Genomic DNA, 18,068 nt, shown 5'->3' on the forward strand with positions numbered 1-18,068 from the left:
AAGTTCTATATATCCATTAGCTTAGTTTTCCTGTGGGTTCTGAAAACCCAGCCCTGATTCCATTTCAGGAGGGGGTGGGACACACCTCCTTAGACTCTTTGGCTGAGTTTTTGCACTTTAACATCATTCTGGAAGCGTGCTCTCATGGGAATAACTGCTGCTGCCAAGAGCGTTTCCTGGCTGGAGGGGCTGCCAGGGGCCCTGCAGGTGTCCCACGGAGGGACGTGCTCTCTGCTGGACCCGGCTGCCCTGTCCCCTTGGCCCCAGCCTGCCCCGTACACCCTCGCCTAGAAGCCCTCAACATGAGGAGACAGACCTGAACCCCCCGCCCCGCACCTGCTGTCCACAGGTCAGAGTCCAAACCCGCCTGCGAAGGCCCCTGGCCCCCGGGACCCCTGCAGGACGCCCAGCAGCCTCTGCCTCCTCCACTGGCTCTTCCCTCTCCCCAGACCTCTCGCAGGGACCCTCATGGTTCCGCCCATTTAGCCATGCTGGCACTGAGGCTGGGACTGAGTCAGGGGGCACCTAGAGCATGGCCCAGTATGTGGGCAGACCCGCTGGGCACATGGACCTATTGTATGCGGCGGGCAGCGGACAGGCTCCCACCTCAGCCAGTAGAGACATGCTCCTCTGTTGCCTGGGTGACCCTGTGTTATTGATCACTGCAGAAACCGCCCATGGCCAGTGCTGACCTTGAGCCCGCTCCTGGCCATGGCGCAGAAGGGGCCAGTGAGTCCCGCATCACCCCACTTCAGCAGACTGAGGAATGGGCCTGACTCCAGAGCTGTTCTCAGTTCCTGTGCTTGCTTGCCGGGTGGAGCAGCTCTACAGGAGCATCCCACAGGAGGGCTTGGGGGACCTTGCAGAGCCAGCCATCCTCCTCTCTGGAGCCAGAGTCATGCTCTCTCTCTGTGGGTCCCAGTTCTCTCTCCTGCTCCAGCGTCGCATGTGCGGCTTCCTCCACCGGGAACATCCCTCCCCAGCTTCGCTTGTTGAACTTCAGAATCTGCAGTGTCAGCTCAGAGGGCCCTTCTTCCTGAAGCTTTCCTTGGCCCCTCTTCTGGGCTCCTGCAGACCCCATGCCACCCTCTCAAAGTACCTATAACACCTGTCACCAACTCAGCACACAAGGAAGTGAGGTCAAAGGGCAGGGGAAAGCAGCTGCTCCTGTCTGTGCCCCAGGGCCCAGCAGAGGGAGTGTGGGGAGGAAGGGAGGCCCAGGGCAGCTGGGGGTTGGGGCTGAGCCCAGGGCTGGGGTGGGGCTGGACCCTGCCCCCAGTGGAAGTGTCCCTTTAACGCTGCTGGCCTGGACTGGCCTGGCCTGGGCCCCTGCTTTGCCTCCTGTTCAGCTGGGGCTGCAGCTGCTGTGCTGACTCCTGCTCCCAGCAGCCAGCAGGAGCTGAGAGCAGGGGCTCCCCAGGGGCCGGGACAGGCTGGGGGCTTCTGGATTACAAAACTGAGAAGTAGGTGATGACCAGGAAGTGGCGGGTGGGCGCCCTGCAGAGGCTGCTGCAGCTCGGGGTCCTGGTCTGCGTGGTGGGTGAGAGAATGGCTCCTGGGCAGGTTGGCTGGAGGGACCCTGACTGGTCCTGCTGTGCTGAGGGTTGGGGGTCTGACTCTCCAGGGGCTGGGCTGGCAGTGGTGGAGGGAGCATGTTGGAACAGGGGAGGGGCAGAAGGAAGGATCTCTATCTGTCTAGAGGCAAGTAGGGACAAGAGTGAGCCGTGTGCTTGTGTCCTCCTGTGTGCCCACCTGCCTCCTTTCCTGGGCCTTGTCCCCAGTCCCGTGCTGGGCTCTGGGCACAGAGCAGGATGGTCTCGCCCTGCCCAGGAGGCCCCGGGAGGGCAGGAGGTAGTCCCTGACCCCTGTGAGAGCTGCAGCCCTGAGGCCCCTGAGAAAGGCCACCAGCTGTGCTGGGTCAGGGGAGCCTTTGAGGAGGAGCTGGGTGTGGCCGGGGCAGGGGAGGGTGAGGGCTGGTGAGGGAGGAGGTGGGCAGCTCAGTCTGAGCGCATGGCTCTCTGATGGGTGGCCACGATGTCTGGCCTGTGTGGAGTGTTTGGGTGGAAATGAGGCTGGAGAAGAGGCGGGGCCTGAACGCTGTGCTGGGAGCCTATAGGGTGTGTACGGGCTGAGTGGGCAGGGCCAGCTCTGCGGCTGCTCACCATGTGTGGGGGACAGGCCATACTGCCCATCACCTCCCTCCCAGGTGAGCCCTCCTGGCCAAAAAAGGCTACCAGGAGCAGGACCTGGACCCTCAGATTTCCATCGTCACCAAACTCAAGGGAGTTTCTATGACACAGATCAAGGAACTGGGGACCCAGAGGTGGGACATGGTGAATTCGTGAAGCCACCACAGGTGGGTGTCTGGGTGCTGCTGCCAGGCGCTGACAGTTGTGACCCCACCCCTGCAGCGAGTGTGTGCAAGAGGGTATGTGATGCCAGAGGGGGTGCTGGCGCTGTCACAGGGCCAGGCTCAGGATTGGCCTGACAGAGGAGTGGCCCTGGACAGGCTCTCAGGGATGTGTAAAAGGTTCCCAGGTGGACAAGGGGATGGCCAGGAAGCCGGGCCAGAGGGACTGCATTTACAAAGGGGCGTCCAGAAGAGTGCAGGGTCTGGGGACTCAAGGCTTGAGCTTGAGGGAGGGGTGGGGGCAGGGGGACAGGGCCTGGAGCTCCTGAATGCTCCCTCCCTGCCCTGGGCCCTGTGAGCTGGTGCCTCCTCTGCTGCCCCATGATGCCTTCCATCTCCTCCTCCCTCCACCCAGATCCTCCACAGCCCCCATTTTCTCTGTTATGCTGATGCCCACACTGTACCCCAGGGACACCTGCCCCAGTATAGCCGCCTCCTGGTGGACACCCACCTCATCCAAGGGAACCCTCACCCTCTTCCAGGGGGGCCTCTTTTCATCCAATGATGCCATGACGTCCCCAGTGCCAACGCTGGACCCAGCTTGACACCTCCCTGCCCCTCCCTCCTGTCCATTCCGTCTGTGATGGTTTCCCTGCTGCCCCCACTGTCCCTGTGGTCTTCCTGTGGCCCCCAGGTGCGCTCCACACAGCAGCCAGCCTGAGCTTCCAGAGGTGACTCCATCAGAGCCTGCCAGCCCTTGCTTGCCACCTTGGAGGCTCCCTTTCCGTGATGGTGGCCACCAGGTCCCTGCAGATCCTGACCGCTGCCACCCCCACTGCCCTCTGCCCAGTCCTCCCCTCCCCTTCCTGGGTGTGCGTCTCCCCACACATGCAGAGCTGTCATGGACAGCACACGGTACCAGCCACCCTTTCCCACAGCCCCTGCCTTTTCCTGGGCAGAGCTTACCACCTGCTCCCCTGGCCCCCGGCCATGCGTGCAGTGAGGGGTCCACCTCCCCACTAGCCTGGGCGGGCACCCAGCCCAGTTTAGCTCTGGATCCTCAGTGCCTAGAAGCAGGAGGCTCATGGAAAATTCTGGCTGAGTGAATGAGCGTGAACATGAGAAAAAACTTGCCTCAAATTTGTGGAAAGCGGCTCAGAAATGGCTGGAAACCCAGTCAGCCTCCCGTCTCTGCCTCAACTCGCCTCACTGGAGGCGTTTTCCTCAGGCACAGGGTGGATGACTCGATGGGCCCAGACCCCTGCTGTCCAGGGAGAGAACATACTCTTCTTGGTGACCAATTTCCTTGTGATGCCAGAACGAGTTGAGTTCAGGGCAGATGCCCAGAGGTCAGGCTGCCTGGGAGCCTCCCAGTGGGTCCCTGGTTCCTCCTCCAGCCCTGGGTCACAGCCGTGTCCCCCCTTCTCCTTCCCAGGTGCCTGAGGCTCAGCATGCACTGCTGTAGCCCAGGCTCTGAGCTGAGACCTTTCCTGAATCATTTCATTTCGTCTCCCAAGCACCCTGCCTGGCAGGAATTACTGCAGGCCCCATTGAAGAGGAGAAGACTGAGGCTCAGCCAGCCTGAGTCACTGACCCAAGGCCTCCAGCCTGTGGGTGATGGGACTCTGCACCCCTGAGCAGTGGGCTTCTGGATCCTTCCACTCTTGTTCTCTGTGAGGTTCCCCAGTTGTGGATTTTGTGTGAACAGTTGGGACCCAGGACACAGCCCTGGAAGCCTGCCTCCACGGTGACATCTTTCTTTAACTGACCAACACTGAATTGCTTGCTGGGCTGGAGGGTAACTGTGTGGCCACCTGTCCCCTGAGTCCTGGTTGTTGGTCCCACCACAGTGGCTGGGGTGCCACATGTCCCTGGTTGGCCCCGTCTACAACGAGGTGAGGCACGGGCACAGAGGATGTGCTGACGTTTGGGAACACACACGACGTCCTTCCCTTTCTAAATGCTCAGAGACGTCTAGTTAATGTTTGGTTTGTAGACTGTCCTGAAATTGTGTTGGGGCCACAGGCCTGTTTTTTCTGGAATCTGTGTGATCCTCTTTGCCCCTGTCCGGGCTTCTGGCCCTTCTCTCGAAACTGCCGGGGCTGGGTAATCCATCAGATCTGACAAGCCGGCTTCTTGAAAATAGTGGAGTTCCTGCCAGCTCCTCTCAGGGGCCTGGTTGTCTGGTCCCTCCCAGCACATACACTGTGTCCTCGTGGTGTCACAGCCTCCAGCAAACACCTGTCAAAACTCTTCCAGACCAGGCTTGCAAAACTCCATCCTCCCCACCTCACGGAGCTCCTGCACAGACAGCACCGCCAAGGTGGCCGTCCTGCGAGGGGGGCAGAAGCTGCAGCTGGGAGACCCAGGGAGGCACGTCAGCCAACCCAGGGCCTCAGGAAGGGTTTCCTGCAGGGTGTGAGGCTGGAGGGGGATCTTGAGGATGTCCAGGCAAAGTGGGCTGCAAGGGCAAAGGCCCTGAGCTGTGTGAGATGAGGCCCCTCCAGGGCTCCCTGCACTGAGTGGGGTTGTCCCTAGGTGTGGACAGGGCCAGGAAGGGGGTCGCCCTGGTTCACAGGACCTGTGAGCCCCTCTCAGAAGCTGAAGTGGATCCAGCAGCAGCAGAGCCACAGATGGGCTCACAGGAGGGGCACGTGACCGTCTGTGCATTGGGATGGACCACGCGGGCTACTGGAGGGAGGTGGATGGGGGCAGAGGTGGGGCCCATGCTGGTCACCATGGGGTCTGGTCAGAGGAGATGGTGGCTCAGCCAGGGTGGAGAGGAGGGGCAGACTCAGGACATAGGTAGGGACAGCGAGGCAGAGCAGGTGGTCCCATGCTGTCCTCTGCCCACTTCTCACAGTCCCATCCCCACAAAGTCCCACCATCTCATTTGGCTTCTCCAGGTCCCCAGGCCTTCCTGCCACCCTCATGCTGTGTTCCTCCTGCTGCCCCTGAGCCACGGGCCCTGGACAGCGGCGTCCACCCTCTGCCTGGCAGAGCCATGTCTGTGCCAGTGCCCGACGCTTGAGGGCGCTTCCTCTCCGGGGTCTGAGACTTCCAGAGAGCTCAGCCCTCATGCCCTCCTGGCTGATGCCCAGAACTCTGTGACCCTGTGCAGGCACTAATGTCCCTGTTTACAGCAGAACCAGCCAGGAAAGGACTGGCCTGTGGTCCCTTGGCCAGTGTGTGAGGTCCCACTTCCCTAGAGGCTCCTCTGAGGAGGGTCCCACCCTTTGTGTGCCACACCCAGCACCTCCACCCTGGCATGAGCTCACCCTCTCAGAGTCCCTCCACCTTCCCTATTCTGTCGTCTGAATTGGACCAGAGGAGCTGGGCCTAGAGGAGTCACTTCTGCTCCCACAGGGACAGAACTGTCAGGAGGGAAGGAGTCTCGCTCTCCCTTGGGAGACAGCGCTGCACCCCTATCTGGCTGGGGGGCTGCTCGCCCTCCCCCTCTGAGTACCTCCTTTCATCTGCACCCTCCAGCTTTCCCATGTGCCCCAAACTCAGGGAACCTGGGGGCTAAGCAGGGGAGGGGCGTGTCCCTGGGGACCGCAGGGCTGGGTCACGCAGGGGAGACACCTCCTGGGCCTGGACAGCTCTGCTCTCTCACCACCTCAGCCCCCTCCATCCCACTGGGGACCTGCTGGGCTGACAAGGACTGTCCTGAAGGGGAGGCTGGGATGCACAGCCACGGTAACTGTGGGCCCCGTCTTCCAGCGCCAGCACTGGGATGGTGTTCAGGGGGCCGGGCTGGGACCCTGGGTGTCTCCCTTATGCAGACCCAGTGATGGCTCTGCGTCTCTTCTTTCTGCCAGCAGCCCCCTGCCCACTCTCTTCCCAGGCCCTTTGGAGACTGGAGGCCTGGAGTTTGTCTCATGTTTTCAAGGCACAAAAATGGGCCAGTGTGTGGTGTTCAATGGGACCCACAGGACCTGTGAGATGTGGGGCTGGTGCCCCGTGGAGAATGACACTGTGCCTGTGTAAGTGTCCCCGACACCCAGGCCAGAGTCCCAGGACAGCAGAGCCTGTCCCTTACCTCCTCCCACCTGCAGGAAGCCCCTGCTGGTCCAGGCTGAGAACTTCACGCTGTTCATCAAAAACAGTCACCTTCAGCAAGTTCAACTTCTCCAAGTGAGCATGGTGGGTCCTGCCTGGCCCGACCCCCCTGCCAGCCCCACTTCCCTCAGGTCCAATGCCTTGGAGACCTGGGACACCACCTATTTCAAGCTCTGTTGCTGTTGCCCACACTTCAGCCCCTACTGCCCTGTGTTCTGCATGGGGGACCTTGTGACCATGCCAGGAGGGGTCTTTGAGGACCTGGCTTTGCTGGTGGGTCCGTGGGGGCAGGGTTCTGGGAGGCTGGGGGAGAGGGTCTGGGGCCCGCGTGCTGGTGGAGCAGTGATGCGCTGTGTGCAGGGCGGTGCTGTGGCATCCACGTCCGCTGGGCTTGTGACCTGGACACCAGGGGCTCCAACTGCCGGCCCCATGACTCCTTCCAGCTGCAGGAGAGCAGCTCCAACTTCAGGTGTGGCCCCACTGCCCGCCCGCTGCTCCTCAGCCAGGTCCTCCCCCACCTGTCCTCCTGTGGTGGCCGGGACAGACCACAGCCTGGCCCATCCCTCTGGACGCTCTGCTGTGTGTGAGGGGGTCCCAGGGCAGGAGGGGTCTCAGCTCCAGGTCCCCAGCACAGGCTCCATCCAGCCTCCCTCCTGAGCCCTTTGGCCTCCACCCCATCTGTCCCCACACCCTGCTGCAGCTGGGACCCCTCACCCCAGCCCCTCCTCCACTCCGCCCTGCCTCCAGCACCTCCCTCCACGGCACAGGGGCTTTCTTGTTACTTTTCCCTTAAGGTTTTATCTAAAAAATTTTTTAAATCCATAGAAAACTCCTAAGATTAGTGCCATGAAAATCCATATAGCCTTCATCTGGATTCTCTGGGGTGTTTTTTTTTTTTTTTCCATTTGCCTCATTTGCTTTCTCTCTCCAACTCCAGACAGAGCCAGATCTCTTTAGATGGATTTCACAGAAGCCATTGGAAAATAAGTGGCAGATATCTAGACACTCACCCCTCTCAACGCTGTCCTGAGAATGAGGACCTTCCCCAGGTGACCACTGTCCTCTTGTCACACTCAGGAAATTTGACATTGGCAGAAGAAATCCAACGTTTAAATTTCCCCAGCTGTGCCAATAATAGACCTAAATCTTTTTATTTTCCAATCCAGGATGCACTCAACGCTCTTGCGTTGCATGTATTGTCATGTCTTTGAGTCTCCCAAGCAGAACCACCATCCCTCTGCCTCCTCATGTCACCTCATCACCCTCACGCAGATGTGCACACAGCCACCAGCCCTGGAAGTGATGCCCTGTGACACTGCCCACTGGGCCCTGCCTGGCCTGGCTTCACTGGCCCCCCCAGCCCTGTGCAACCATGTGGGGCTGGACCCACCCACACCCTGCTCCCCTTCCCTCTGCTCTCTCCCCGCCCTCCATCTCTGCCTAGAGCTCCTTCCTGAGCCCTGGGAATCCAGCCTGAGGGGCTCCCGGCAGGAAGTCTTCCCTGGTTCCCGGGGGAGAGTGAGTGCCCCTCTCTGGACCCCACAGCCCCGGGATGCCCCACCTCCCCCACCCCGACTGCTGGTGTCTGTTTAGGGACCTTTCTGTTCCTGTCCCCTCAGCAGGCAGGGAGCTTCTGAGAGGCAGGTCCTAGCTTGCTTTGTCCCCTGTGTCCTCAGCAATGACACAGGTCTGAGACCCTGGACTCAGGCTGGGGTTGGAGTCAATGGAGGGGTAAGATGAGGCCTGTGAGGGCCAGGCCCCCCAGGAGTGGGCAGAGCAGCCACTGGACTCTCTCCTGCCCCAGGACAGCCGCTCAGTGGGGGGAGGCCTCAGGCCTGGAGGCCCAGAGCCTGCTCAGCACTACGGGATCCGCTTCCACATCCTCGTCACTGGGCAGGTAGGGGCCAGGCCTGGGCAGGTGGGGTGGGCAGGGGTGAGGGGTGGGAGAGGGTGACAGCCACAGGCAGAGAGGCTCAGCCCAGGTCTCTCTCAGGCAGGGAAGTTCGGGCTCATCCCCACAACCCTCACTCTGGGCACTGGAGCGGCTTGGCTGCGTGTGGCGAGTCTGGCCAAGGTGGCTCCCTCTGGCTGCCAGCAAGCACGTGCCCCCTGAGTGCCCCCTGAGCCCCTGTGCTGACACTGAGTCTCAGATGAGGGCTGTGGAGGTGGTGGGATGGCAGTTTGGGGGCCGGGCCATGGATCTGCCCTGCCACTCCCAAATCACCCCCTTCTGTGACCTGCTGCTGTTGTACATGGATGGAGAAGCCCATTTCTACTGGAGGACCAAGCATGAGGAGGGGGCTGCGGGCCTGCCTGACCCTGGGCTACACTTTGGAGTCCCGACCTGCTGTCCTCATCTGCAGACAAAGGCCCCAAAGGGAACTGCCAACCCTGAGCAGACAGGTAGCTTCCCCACCCCCACATCTGGCTGCCCAGGTGCCTTAGAGGGGGCCCAGCACCTGCCCCCACTGCTGCTGCTGGGAGCTGGACGTCGTCACCAGGGTGGGCCTGGCACACACTCACTGGCCCATTCCTGAGGCCTGTAGCCTTTCTCTGCTGGTTGGGGGTTGAGGGTTGAGGGTTGGGGGCTGGGAAGGGTGGTGGCCCCAAATTTGCTCCTTTATGGCTGAAGCCCCGGCAGGACCAGGGCAGGGGTGGGGGGAGAATTCCACCCTTCAGCTCCCAGACAGACTGTCCCTCCCTGAGCTCCAGCCTCGGCAGGCAGGTGCTGCCTGGGGACCACAGAAGCCAGTTTTGTGTAGAGACTGCAGGGAACATGATGCAGGGCGCTGGTCCAGTGGGGCTCCGGCTGGGGCTGGGGCTGCGGCTGCAGACGCTCTCCCAGGCTCCGTCTCCAGTGTTCCCAGCAGCTCCCCGCTCACCAGCTGTCCACCACACTGGCTGTGGTCACCTCCGGCCCTGCCTGGCTCCCAGCCCTCCTCCGCCTGCTGGCACCCCCTCACAGGGAGAGCCCCTGCCCTCTCAGCTGCCCCACACTGGGGTCTGTGCAGCCAGAGTCCAAGGCCAGGGAGAAGGCAGCCTGACAGGAGGAGTGTGGCAGCTGCTCTGTGCTGGGTTCCCAGGGCAGAACCCCTCCCAGCTCTGGGCCTCATCCATGGAGTGAGGAGTGTAGTGGGCAGATGCTCCGAGCCCCTAGGGCCCCAGACAAGGCACAGGCACCTCTGCTCAGCTGATGAGCACCAGCCCCTTCCTGGTGGCAGCCCTCTGGCTGTGGAGGGCTGGGATGGGGGGGAGGGGCTGAGTTGGTGGGCATGGGGTCCTTTGGGACCTTCTATATGTCTCCTTGGTAACCCCCAGCCCAACACCCCAGAACCTGCTCACTGGGCTTCTGGGAGCCATGGGGTGGGGAGGCTGTATCTCTGGACACATGTGTCACTGCTGCCCAAGGTCACACTGAGAATGTGTCTGGGCAGCTGCCCACCCAGCCTGAGGCAACTGCACGAGGACCACACTCTGACCAAGACCCCACGTAGAGCCCAGGGGCTGGAGAGAATGTCCCTAACAGAGGACACGGAGGCCCCAGCAGGCTGGCCTGTTCAGGTTCTGGAATTCCCCTGGGGGCCTGAGTCCTGCCTGCTGGAGAATTTCCCCGTGTCCTGCACCCACAGTCAGGAGGGGAAGGACGAGGCTGCAGGAGCCAAGCCCTCTCTGGGTCCCAGTGAGGGGCAGGGTTCAGGGTACCCACCCCAGGGAGACAAGGGGCTGCCTCCTCTTTGGTCCCTGGTGAGCAGGGCCATGCTGGCAGCTTGCTCGTGGAGTGCCATGGGCCAGGCTGGGGAGGGGAGGCCTGGGGCTCAGGCTGGGCAGGATCTGGAATCATCTGGTACCTGGAGCCTCAGCAAAGCCTTGGGGTCCCTGCTGCCTCTCACCCCCAGGGCAGTGTCCATGGGAGGCGGGGTCAGAAGGGCCGGGGAGAGAGATCACGGCCCTGAGGCCTGGTTATTGGAGTGGGGTCATGTGTCCTTGCTTGTCCTTGGGGCCCAGAGAAAGTGATGTTGAGGCTGCAGAGAGTGGAGGAGTAAAGCTGCCAAAGCCAGTGGCTTCCTGTGTGGTCCTCACAGGCAGGAACAGGGATGGGGAGGTGTCTATGGTAGATGGAGCATGGCCTTGGGGAGGCCACAGGGGGTGCAGCGTGGGCCTGGGGATCCCCAAGCATGAGGCCCCAACACCACAGGTGGGCTGAAGTTACCTGGAGCAGGCCCAGGTGCTTGTGCACCCACCTGCCCGCGTGTGTCCCATCCCGAGCCTTTGTCACAAAGCCCTGAGGGGGCGGCAGGGAGAGAGGCAGCTGGAAGCTGCAGGCAGCCCTGGGCTGGGAAACAGCTGCTGCCTCAGTCTGCACGTGGGTGCACGCCCAGCAGACCGTGTGGGCTGTGTGTGCCTGTGCGTGTGCCCAGGCAGGGGGCCTCTCCATCCGGGGCAGGCCTCAGGATTGCCCTGCTCTCTGGGAGCCCTGAGAAACCGAGGGGACCCTGGAACTGCACTGCCCTTTCTAGGTGACCACCTTGGGATCCAGGCTCTGCTCTCAGCATCCATCTCCAAGAGGACATGTGGGGAACCTGGAAGGGAGCTTAGCCCTGTCCTGTCATGGACCTCTCTCTCTGTCTGGTGTGTGTAGCACCCCTCTGAGCTTGGCAGAGGGGACTGGCCTGAGGGCAGGACACAGGGACCAAGGCCTGGCTGTGTCCCTGACTCAAGACTGTCCCAGGGCTGGCACCTCCCCCTTACAGAACCTCTGCACCTTTGCTGTGGATTGGGGACAACTGTCTCTTTTCCTGGGGCAGGTGAGGAGTCAGTGCCACAAAGAACTCCACAGTAGACATGGAGATGGGCCACATGGCTGAGCAGTTATTATTGTGGATCCTTGGGGTTTGGGCCTCTTCCCTGCCCGCCCTACTCCACCTGCCCAGGTAGCTGGACTTGGTCATAAACTGGAGGATGCTGGGCAGAGTTCACCACAGCAGCCCTGGCCATAGCCCACTCCCAAAGACTCGAAGCTCAGCACCTGGGCTGAGGTCCTAAGGTCCTGAGGATGCCCCAGCATGGGCAGGTCTGCAAACCCAAGCTGCCCTGGATAGAGGGGCTGGCAGCTCCTTTGGCCTCTGAGGAGGTGGGGGACAGCAGGCAGGCCCCAGTTGTCCTCATGGACTAGAGGGCTGCTCTGTGTGGCTGGGCTCCTGCGCTGGTGTCTGGCTAGGGGGCTGCAGGGCTGGCACCATCTCCTCCAGGCTGCCGAGTGGGACAGCCAACCCTGGCCGTTTCCGCTGGTTCTCCTTGCTGTGCCAGATGCCGTAGCCAAAATACACTGCGAGTCCTGAAAGGGTGGCATAAGCCTGAAGAGTAGGTCCCAGCCCTGCTTCCCTGCTTGCCCTCCTCCTGCAGCCCCCTGGGGTCCCAGCCTGGCCCCCACTCACCGAGAAGCAGACAGATGGACAAGCCCAGCCAGGTCAGGTAGCTCAGGTGCAGCATGAGGAAGACGTTGAGGAGGATGCTCAGGGCGGGAGTCAGGGGCACCATGGGAACCTGAGGGGACAAGGGCAGGGCTGGGCTGGGCCGCAGGGAAGGGCTGCTGGCCCAGGGCCTGTTTTCTCGGGAGTCCACAGAGCCTTCCTCTGCCTCTGGAGATTCCAGAGACAAGGGCCCACCCGCCATGCAGAGAGAGGGGGCTGGGGTACTGGCCTCCCCCACCCTGCGGCCCTGGTGCATCCTGCCACGGCAGAGGAGGAAGGGGCGAAGGGAGCTGGCTGGGCTGAGCGCGGTGGGCGCTGGCTGGAGGAAGTACCTGAAAGGTGTCCTGCCGGCGCTGTTGCTGGTGGGCCCCCAGGACGAGGAGACTGAGCAGAAACGTGGCGGAGCTGAGCAGGAGCAGCAGGGTGTAGCCCCAGGGCGGGAGGTTCAGGGCCGAGTCCCCAAAGACCAGCACGCAGTCCAGGGTGATGGCCGAGCCCACCAGGACACCGAGGGCCCAAGCCACAGCGGCTCCGGGTCTGCACCCACCCAGGAAGCGGAGGTAGGGCCTCAGGGCTGATCGCAGCTGCCCGGGCTCAGGTGAAGCCTGCTCTGTGCCCTCAGGGCTGTCTGGGTCCTGAGAACCGGATGGGGCCTTTCGGAAGCGTATAATGATAATGCTGGTGGGCAAAACAGTACATTCCAGCAGCGTCCCAATGGAGAGGAAGTGTACCAGTGCCTTGAAGTCCAGCAGCAGTGCCAGGAAAGCCATGAGGACCCCAAGCACCATGATGCCCACCACAGGCACCTGGGTCCGGGGGTGCACATGGGCAAACACCTGGAATAAGAGCCCGTCGGCAGCCATGGCACAGACCATGCGTTGCAAGAACAAGAAGATGTTGAGCAGGACAGTGTTGATGGCTGCGGCAGAGGTTGGAGAGACATCAGCATGGTGGACAGGGCCACCTGGGGCTACAGCTGAGGCCAGGGCATGGGTAGCCCCTTGGGATCATGGGCATGAGTTTGCCTGGGCTCTCAGAGTGAGGCCGAGTGTATGTGGTTGCTGGATTGTTCCCCCTCACCACCCAGGAAGGGGACAGCCCAGTTTCAGTAACAGGCTCACTGGAGAATCTGAGGGCTAAATCCCTCTGCCTGGAAGGAAGCACATGCCCAGAACTGACATTCTGTGTAGAACTGGGAGGGGTGGTGAGTAGGTCCCTCCCACAAGCCTGGGTGGAGAGTCTAATCATTAGCACCTTCCTGGGCCCAGGATGCAACTGGGAGCACAGGCCCAGAGGAGACGTGTTCCCTGGAGGCTTAGGGCAGGGCCCCACCACCCTGTTCCCTCCCACCTTGTCCAGAAGGGCCCCTTACCGCAGATGGAGCCAGCCGCCACAATGAAGCCCGCCCAGCTATAGCCCCGCTGGTGGAAGGCATCAGCGAGTGCCCAGTAAGGGTCCAGGCTGTGCCAGGGCACCATGAGGGTGAGGACTGTGGAGACCAGGATGTAGGTGCCAGCCACCAGGACAAGAGAGATGGCAGTGGCCTTAAGCACTGCTCGCTTTGGGTTCCGGGCCTCAACACTGGAGGCAGCAATAGCGCCAAAGCCCACAAAGGCATAGAAGCAGATGGCGGCACCAGTCATGATGCCAGTGAAACCAAAGGGCGCAAAGCCGCCCTCCTCAGCGCTCCAGTTGTGCGGGCGGGCCAGGACAAACCCCAGGATGATGATGAAGAGGATGATGACAAGGCTGATGGCAGAGAAGGTGTGATTGACCCAAGAAGAGATGCGGACTCCAGAGGAGACGTATCCAGAAGCAACAAGTATGATGACAGCAGCCAAGAAGTCTGGGTACTGGGCCAGGAAGGGCACCTGCCAGATGCCGACATGGGCCTCAGTGAAGCTGCGGATGTTGTGGCTGAAGATGGCGTCTAGGTTGTGGCTCCAGGAGCGGGCCATGGCAGCTCCACTGATGAGACACTGGAGAAGCACAATCCAGCCAACGAGGAAGGCCCACAGCTCACCCATGGACACATAGGTGCAGAGGTAGGGAGAGTCCGTGCAGGGCACACGTGCCTCAAACTCCACGTAACACAAGGCTGCCAGCAGGGAGGCCACGGCAGCCACGCTGAAGGACACAATCACTGCAGGGCCAGCCATCTCCTGAGCCACAGTTCCCATGAGCACATAGAGGCCCACGCCCACCGTGGCACCCACACCCAGCAGGGTCAGTTCCAGCGTGGTCAGGTGGCGCCGCAGCGACTTCTCCATGGTGGGCTCCTCCAGTGTCTTCAGCCGGTTCAGCTTCTGGCAAAAGTGCGCCAGTCTGGCGGTGCTGGGCAGTCCCCGGGCCATGGTTGACAGCTGAGAGGAGCACCAAGCCAGCTGCCGGCACCTATGAGGGTGAGAGGGGAGTGACAGTCTGCCCTGGGTCCTGACCACCCTTCAGTCCATGTTCTGACCCTGCCCTGGGGACCCAAGCCTGGAACCACTGGCAGCTGCAGGGCTGGATGAGGCAGGCTCAGGGCCTGGCAGCAGGGAGGGCAGGAGGCCACAGGGAAGCATGGGGATACCTTCAGCTTGCCTCCTGGGCAGAGAGGGAGCCTTGTCATGCTCCATCCCAGCATGCCTGAGCGGGGCCCTGAGGGTGGAGAGGGGGCAGCCCCAGGAGGTCCAGCTAGGAACCGCTCCAGTGCTCTGGGATCTGAGAGCAGGGTGGAAACCCGAGGATTCCCCAGAGCTGGGCCAGGCCCCAGGAATGGGAACAGGAGCGACTCTGTGTCCCTGGCTGTAACCCAGGTGGCCAACATGCCTCAAACTGCCACGTTCATACCCCAACCCCTGCCACTCCAGGCTGCTGTATCTGTGCACCCTGCTGGCAGTGGGGGAGCATTGGGCCCTGAGTCTGATGCCAAGGCCCGGCACCCCATCCCCACACCCTGACATCCCCATGCTGTGTCACTGCCAGAGCCACTTTCACCATGACCCTGTCTCCAGGCACCCTAGCCATGGCCTTCTGTCTGGAGGGACTTGCTGCGACTCATCTGCTGTCCCCATCACTGTCCCTCAGTGTGCAGAGCCCACCCCACCCCTGGGCCAAATCCAGCACTGGGCCCGGCCTCACAGTCATACATGCCCTCAGCCCACCCTGCCCACATCTCACACGGTCAAGACCAGTGCTCCCCAGGTTCTAGGGAAGCCCTGTGACTGTGCCCGGTTCACAGATGAGGAAATCCAGGCCTCCAGGTAAGCGACTAGCCCAGGTCACCAGGTGGCCTCAGGAGGCAGGTGGAGGCTAAGGTCCAGGTCTGGGTGGGGTCTGGAGCCCACCCGCTTTCCACTGCTGCAGACGTCCTCCTTGATCCCTCATCCCAACACACAGACTCCACCAGCTTGGGCACCATCCAGGCCCCTCGACCCTGGGAGGTGTGGGGGCTGCGGGAGTCAGGCAAGACGCTGGTAAGATGAGGGTCTGAATGTGGCTGAGAGGCCCTGGGCAGTCCCTGACCTCTGGCACAATGGGATGGCAGTAGGCCACCCTCACCCACTGACAAGGGAGCGCCCGGCTGTGGGGAGTGTTCTGTGAATTGGCAGAACTCATGCTGGCTGTTCTGAGCTTCCAGCTACAGACAGTGTCCTGAAAGGAGGCAAGCAGACCCCTGGGGACCACCCCCAGCCCTCCAGCTTGGGTCACCCCTAGGGCCCTTCAGATACCAATGGCACTCCCTCCAAGCCCAGGAGCACCTGTCAAGCCTGGAGGACCCTGGGGGACCCTAACAGCAGCTCCCCACTGTGGATATCTGTGAGAGGAGTCGCGGACTGAGCATCTGCTCCATGCCAGTCCCTGCATCATGGGGACACATCTCATCATGTGACCAACACAACCCTCCCCTCCTGCTTATTTATTCCTGGGCTGAGTGGTCTTTGTCCTTCTGCTCTTCCCACTCCTTTGAAAGTGGAAAGGCTGGTGTGACAGGGTGTGAACTTGTTTACAGCAAAATGAGGACAATCCATCCAAGCAAAGCAAAACCAAAACAGTTGTCCTCTTCCCCCAGAACTCTCTCCATGTTGTCAGGTTTCTATGTGGTTTGTGGGATAGGACGTTAGGGGCACCTGCAGGCTGTCTGGCTCGGGGGCTGGTGACAGGGTGGTGGACTCCCAGGCAAGATGGTGCCACTTGGAGCACTCTGCCTTAGCCAGCCCCTTGCTCCCTTCTGGTATGTGGCTGACATTGTCTTGAGGAGCTTCTCAGATGGGCTCCCACTTCCTGCAGGGGTGACTCCTCCCACACCTTGCTCCTGTGTGGCCTAAACACAACTGAGCAGATGTTCCTTGCTCTGAAACGCCTTCACAGAAACCCAGAAAAGTGCATTTCCAACCAAGAGGCCTGGGCAGTTGTGTAACAGGAGCTCCCCCAAGGCCTGACCGATGGCCACCTGAGAGCTGGTGTGCAGGGTTTCAGAGCACTGACTTTTCATCTACCCAGAGAGGGGCTCTCACCACACCCCTTCACAGGGGCCAACACCCAATGTATACTCGTGGCCAAGCGTGGTCGATGCAGTAAACTGTAAACTTCCAGGGACATGGCTGGGCCAAGTGCTGGACCCCAGTGAGCAAGGCAGTTACACTGAGCAACACATGAAGATGAAGTGAAGAGCAAGCACCAAAAATACAAGACGAAGAGAGAACACTTCACACCTCATCCTACACAGCCAGGAGCACCCTGACACAAAACCCAACAAAGACATCACCAGGAATGAAACCACAGACCAATATCATTTATGAATATAGACACAGGATTGCTAGATTGAGTACTAGCAAGTCAAATCCAGCAACATATAAAAAGGACCAGAATGAATTCATCCCAGGAATGCAAGATTGATTTAACATCTGAAAATCAATCAATGGAATATGTCATACCAACAGAATACAGGACAAAAACCACATGATGGTCTCAACAGACACAGAAAAAACAGTCCACAAACCTGGACTAGAAGGGACTACCCTCAAACTGACGAAGACCATCCACGAAAAACCCTCGGCTGCTGTGCTCGGTGGTGAGAGACTGAAAGCTTTCCCTTTGCTCAGGAACATCAGGAGGTCCTCTCACCACTTGTATCCAACATTTTACTGGGGGCTCTGGCCATGGCAATTAGGTGAGAACATGAAATAAAAGGAATCCAGATTGGAAAGGGAGGAGTAAAACTATCTGTAACCACAGATGACAAGATCTTATATTAGAAAACCCCAGAGTCCACACAAAAAGTATTAGAACTAATAAACCAATTCAGTAAAGGTGCAGGACACAAGAGCAATATACAAAAAACAACTGTATTTTTATACACCTACAATGAACTATCCAGTAATGAAATTAAGAAAATAATTCTGCCTACAAAGCATCAAAAAAAATTTATGTATAAACATATTTAGAGTAAGTTTAACAAAAGAAATGCAAGACTTGTACACTGACCACTACTAAATGTCATTGAAAAAAATTAAAGAAGACCTAAATAAGTGGAAAGACATCCCATGTTCATGGACTGGAATACCTAATATTGTCAAGAAGGCGGCACTCCCCAAATTGCTCTGCAGATTCAGTTAAATCCCTATTAAAATCCCAAATGCCTGTTTTGCAGAAATTATCAAGTTGATCCTAAAATTCATGTGGAGATGCAAGGGACCCAGAAGAGCCAAAACAATTTTGACAAAGAGCAAAGTTGGAGGACTCACATGTTCTGATTTCTCGACTACAAAGCTACAGGAATCAAGACAGTGTGTTACTGACATAAGGAGAGACATAGATCAATGGAATAGAATTGACAGTCCAAAAACACGGGAAAATAATTTTTTAAAATTTATGACCAATTTAAAATTATGGCCAATAGATTTTTTAAAAATAGAATTTATTTTTTACAGCAGTTTTGGGTTCACAACAAAATTGAGCAGAAGGTGGAGTTCTCATATTCCCTCAGCTCCCACACACGCACAGCCTCCCCCACTGTCAACATCCCCCACCAGATCAGCACATTTGTTATAACTGAGGAGCCTGCATTGACACATCGTTATCACCTACAGTCCATGGTTTACATTAGGGCTCACTCTTGGTGTTGCACTTCCCATGGGTTTCAACAAATGTATAATGACGTGTACACACTATTACAGTAAGCCCTAAAAATCCTCTGTGCT

At 59.5% G+C, this 18,068-nt stretch overlaps 2 protein-coding genes across 2 annotated transcripts in view; both read right to left on the reverse strand.

Moving 5' to 3' along the window:
* LOC100056784 (cationic amino acid transporter 4) overlaps positions 1 to 18,068 on the reverse strand; it is a 99,972-nt gene that overhangs the window by 57,510 nt on the left and 24,394 nt on the right. The window lies entirely within an intron of this gene.
* Positions 7,283 to 18,068, reverse strand: part of LOC100054068 (cationic amino acid transporter 4) — a 45,720-nt gene continuing 34,934 nt past the window's right edge. Inside the window, exons 2-5 of the mRNA XM_001488939.6 lie at positions 13,256 to 14,277; positions 12,216 to 12,802; positions 11,848 to 11,956; positions 7,283 to 11,747 (exon numbers count right to left, since the gene is read on the reverse strand). Coding sequence (XP_001488989.3) covers positions 11,575 to 11,747; positions 11,848 to 11,956; positions 12,216 to 12,802; positions 13,256 to 14,237 — 1,851 coding nt within the window. The 5' untranslated portion in view covers positions 14,238 to 14,277 and the 3' untranslated portion in view covers positions 7,283 to 11,574. The remainder of the gene's footprint in view (positions 11,748 to 11,847; positions 11,957 to 12,215; positions 12,803 to 13,255; positions 14,278 to 18,068) is intronic.

This window comes from Equus caballus, chromosome 8 (genome assembly GCF_041296265.1).
Source record: "Equus caballus isolate H_3958 breed thoroughbred chromosome 8, TB-T2T, whole genome shotgun sequence".
Classification (NCBI taxonomy): domain Eukaryota; kingdom Metazoa; phylum Chordata; class Mammalia; order Perissodactyla; family Equidae; genus Equus; species Equus caballus.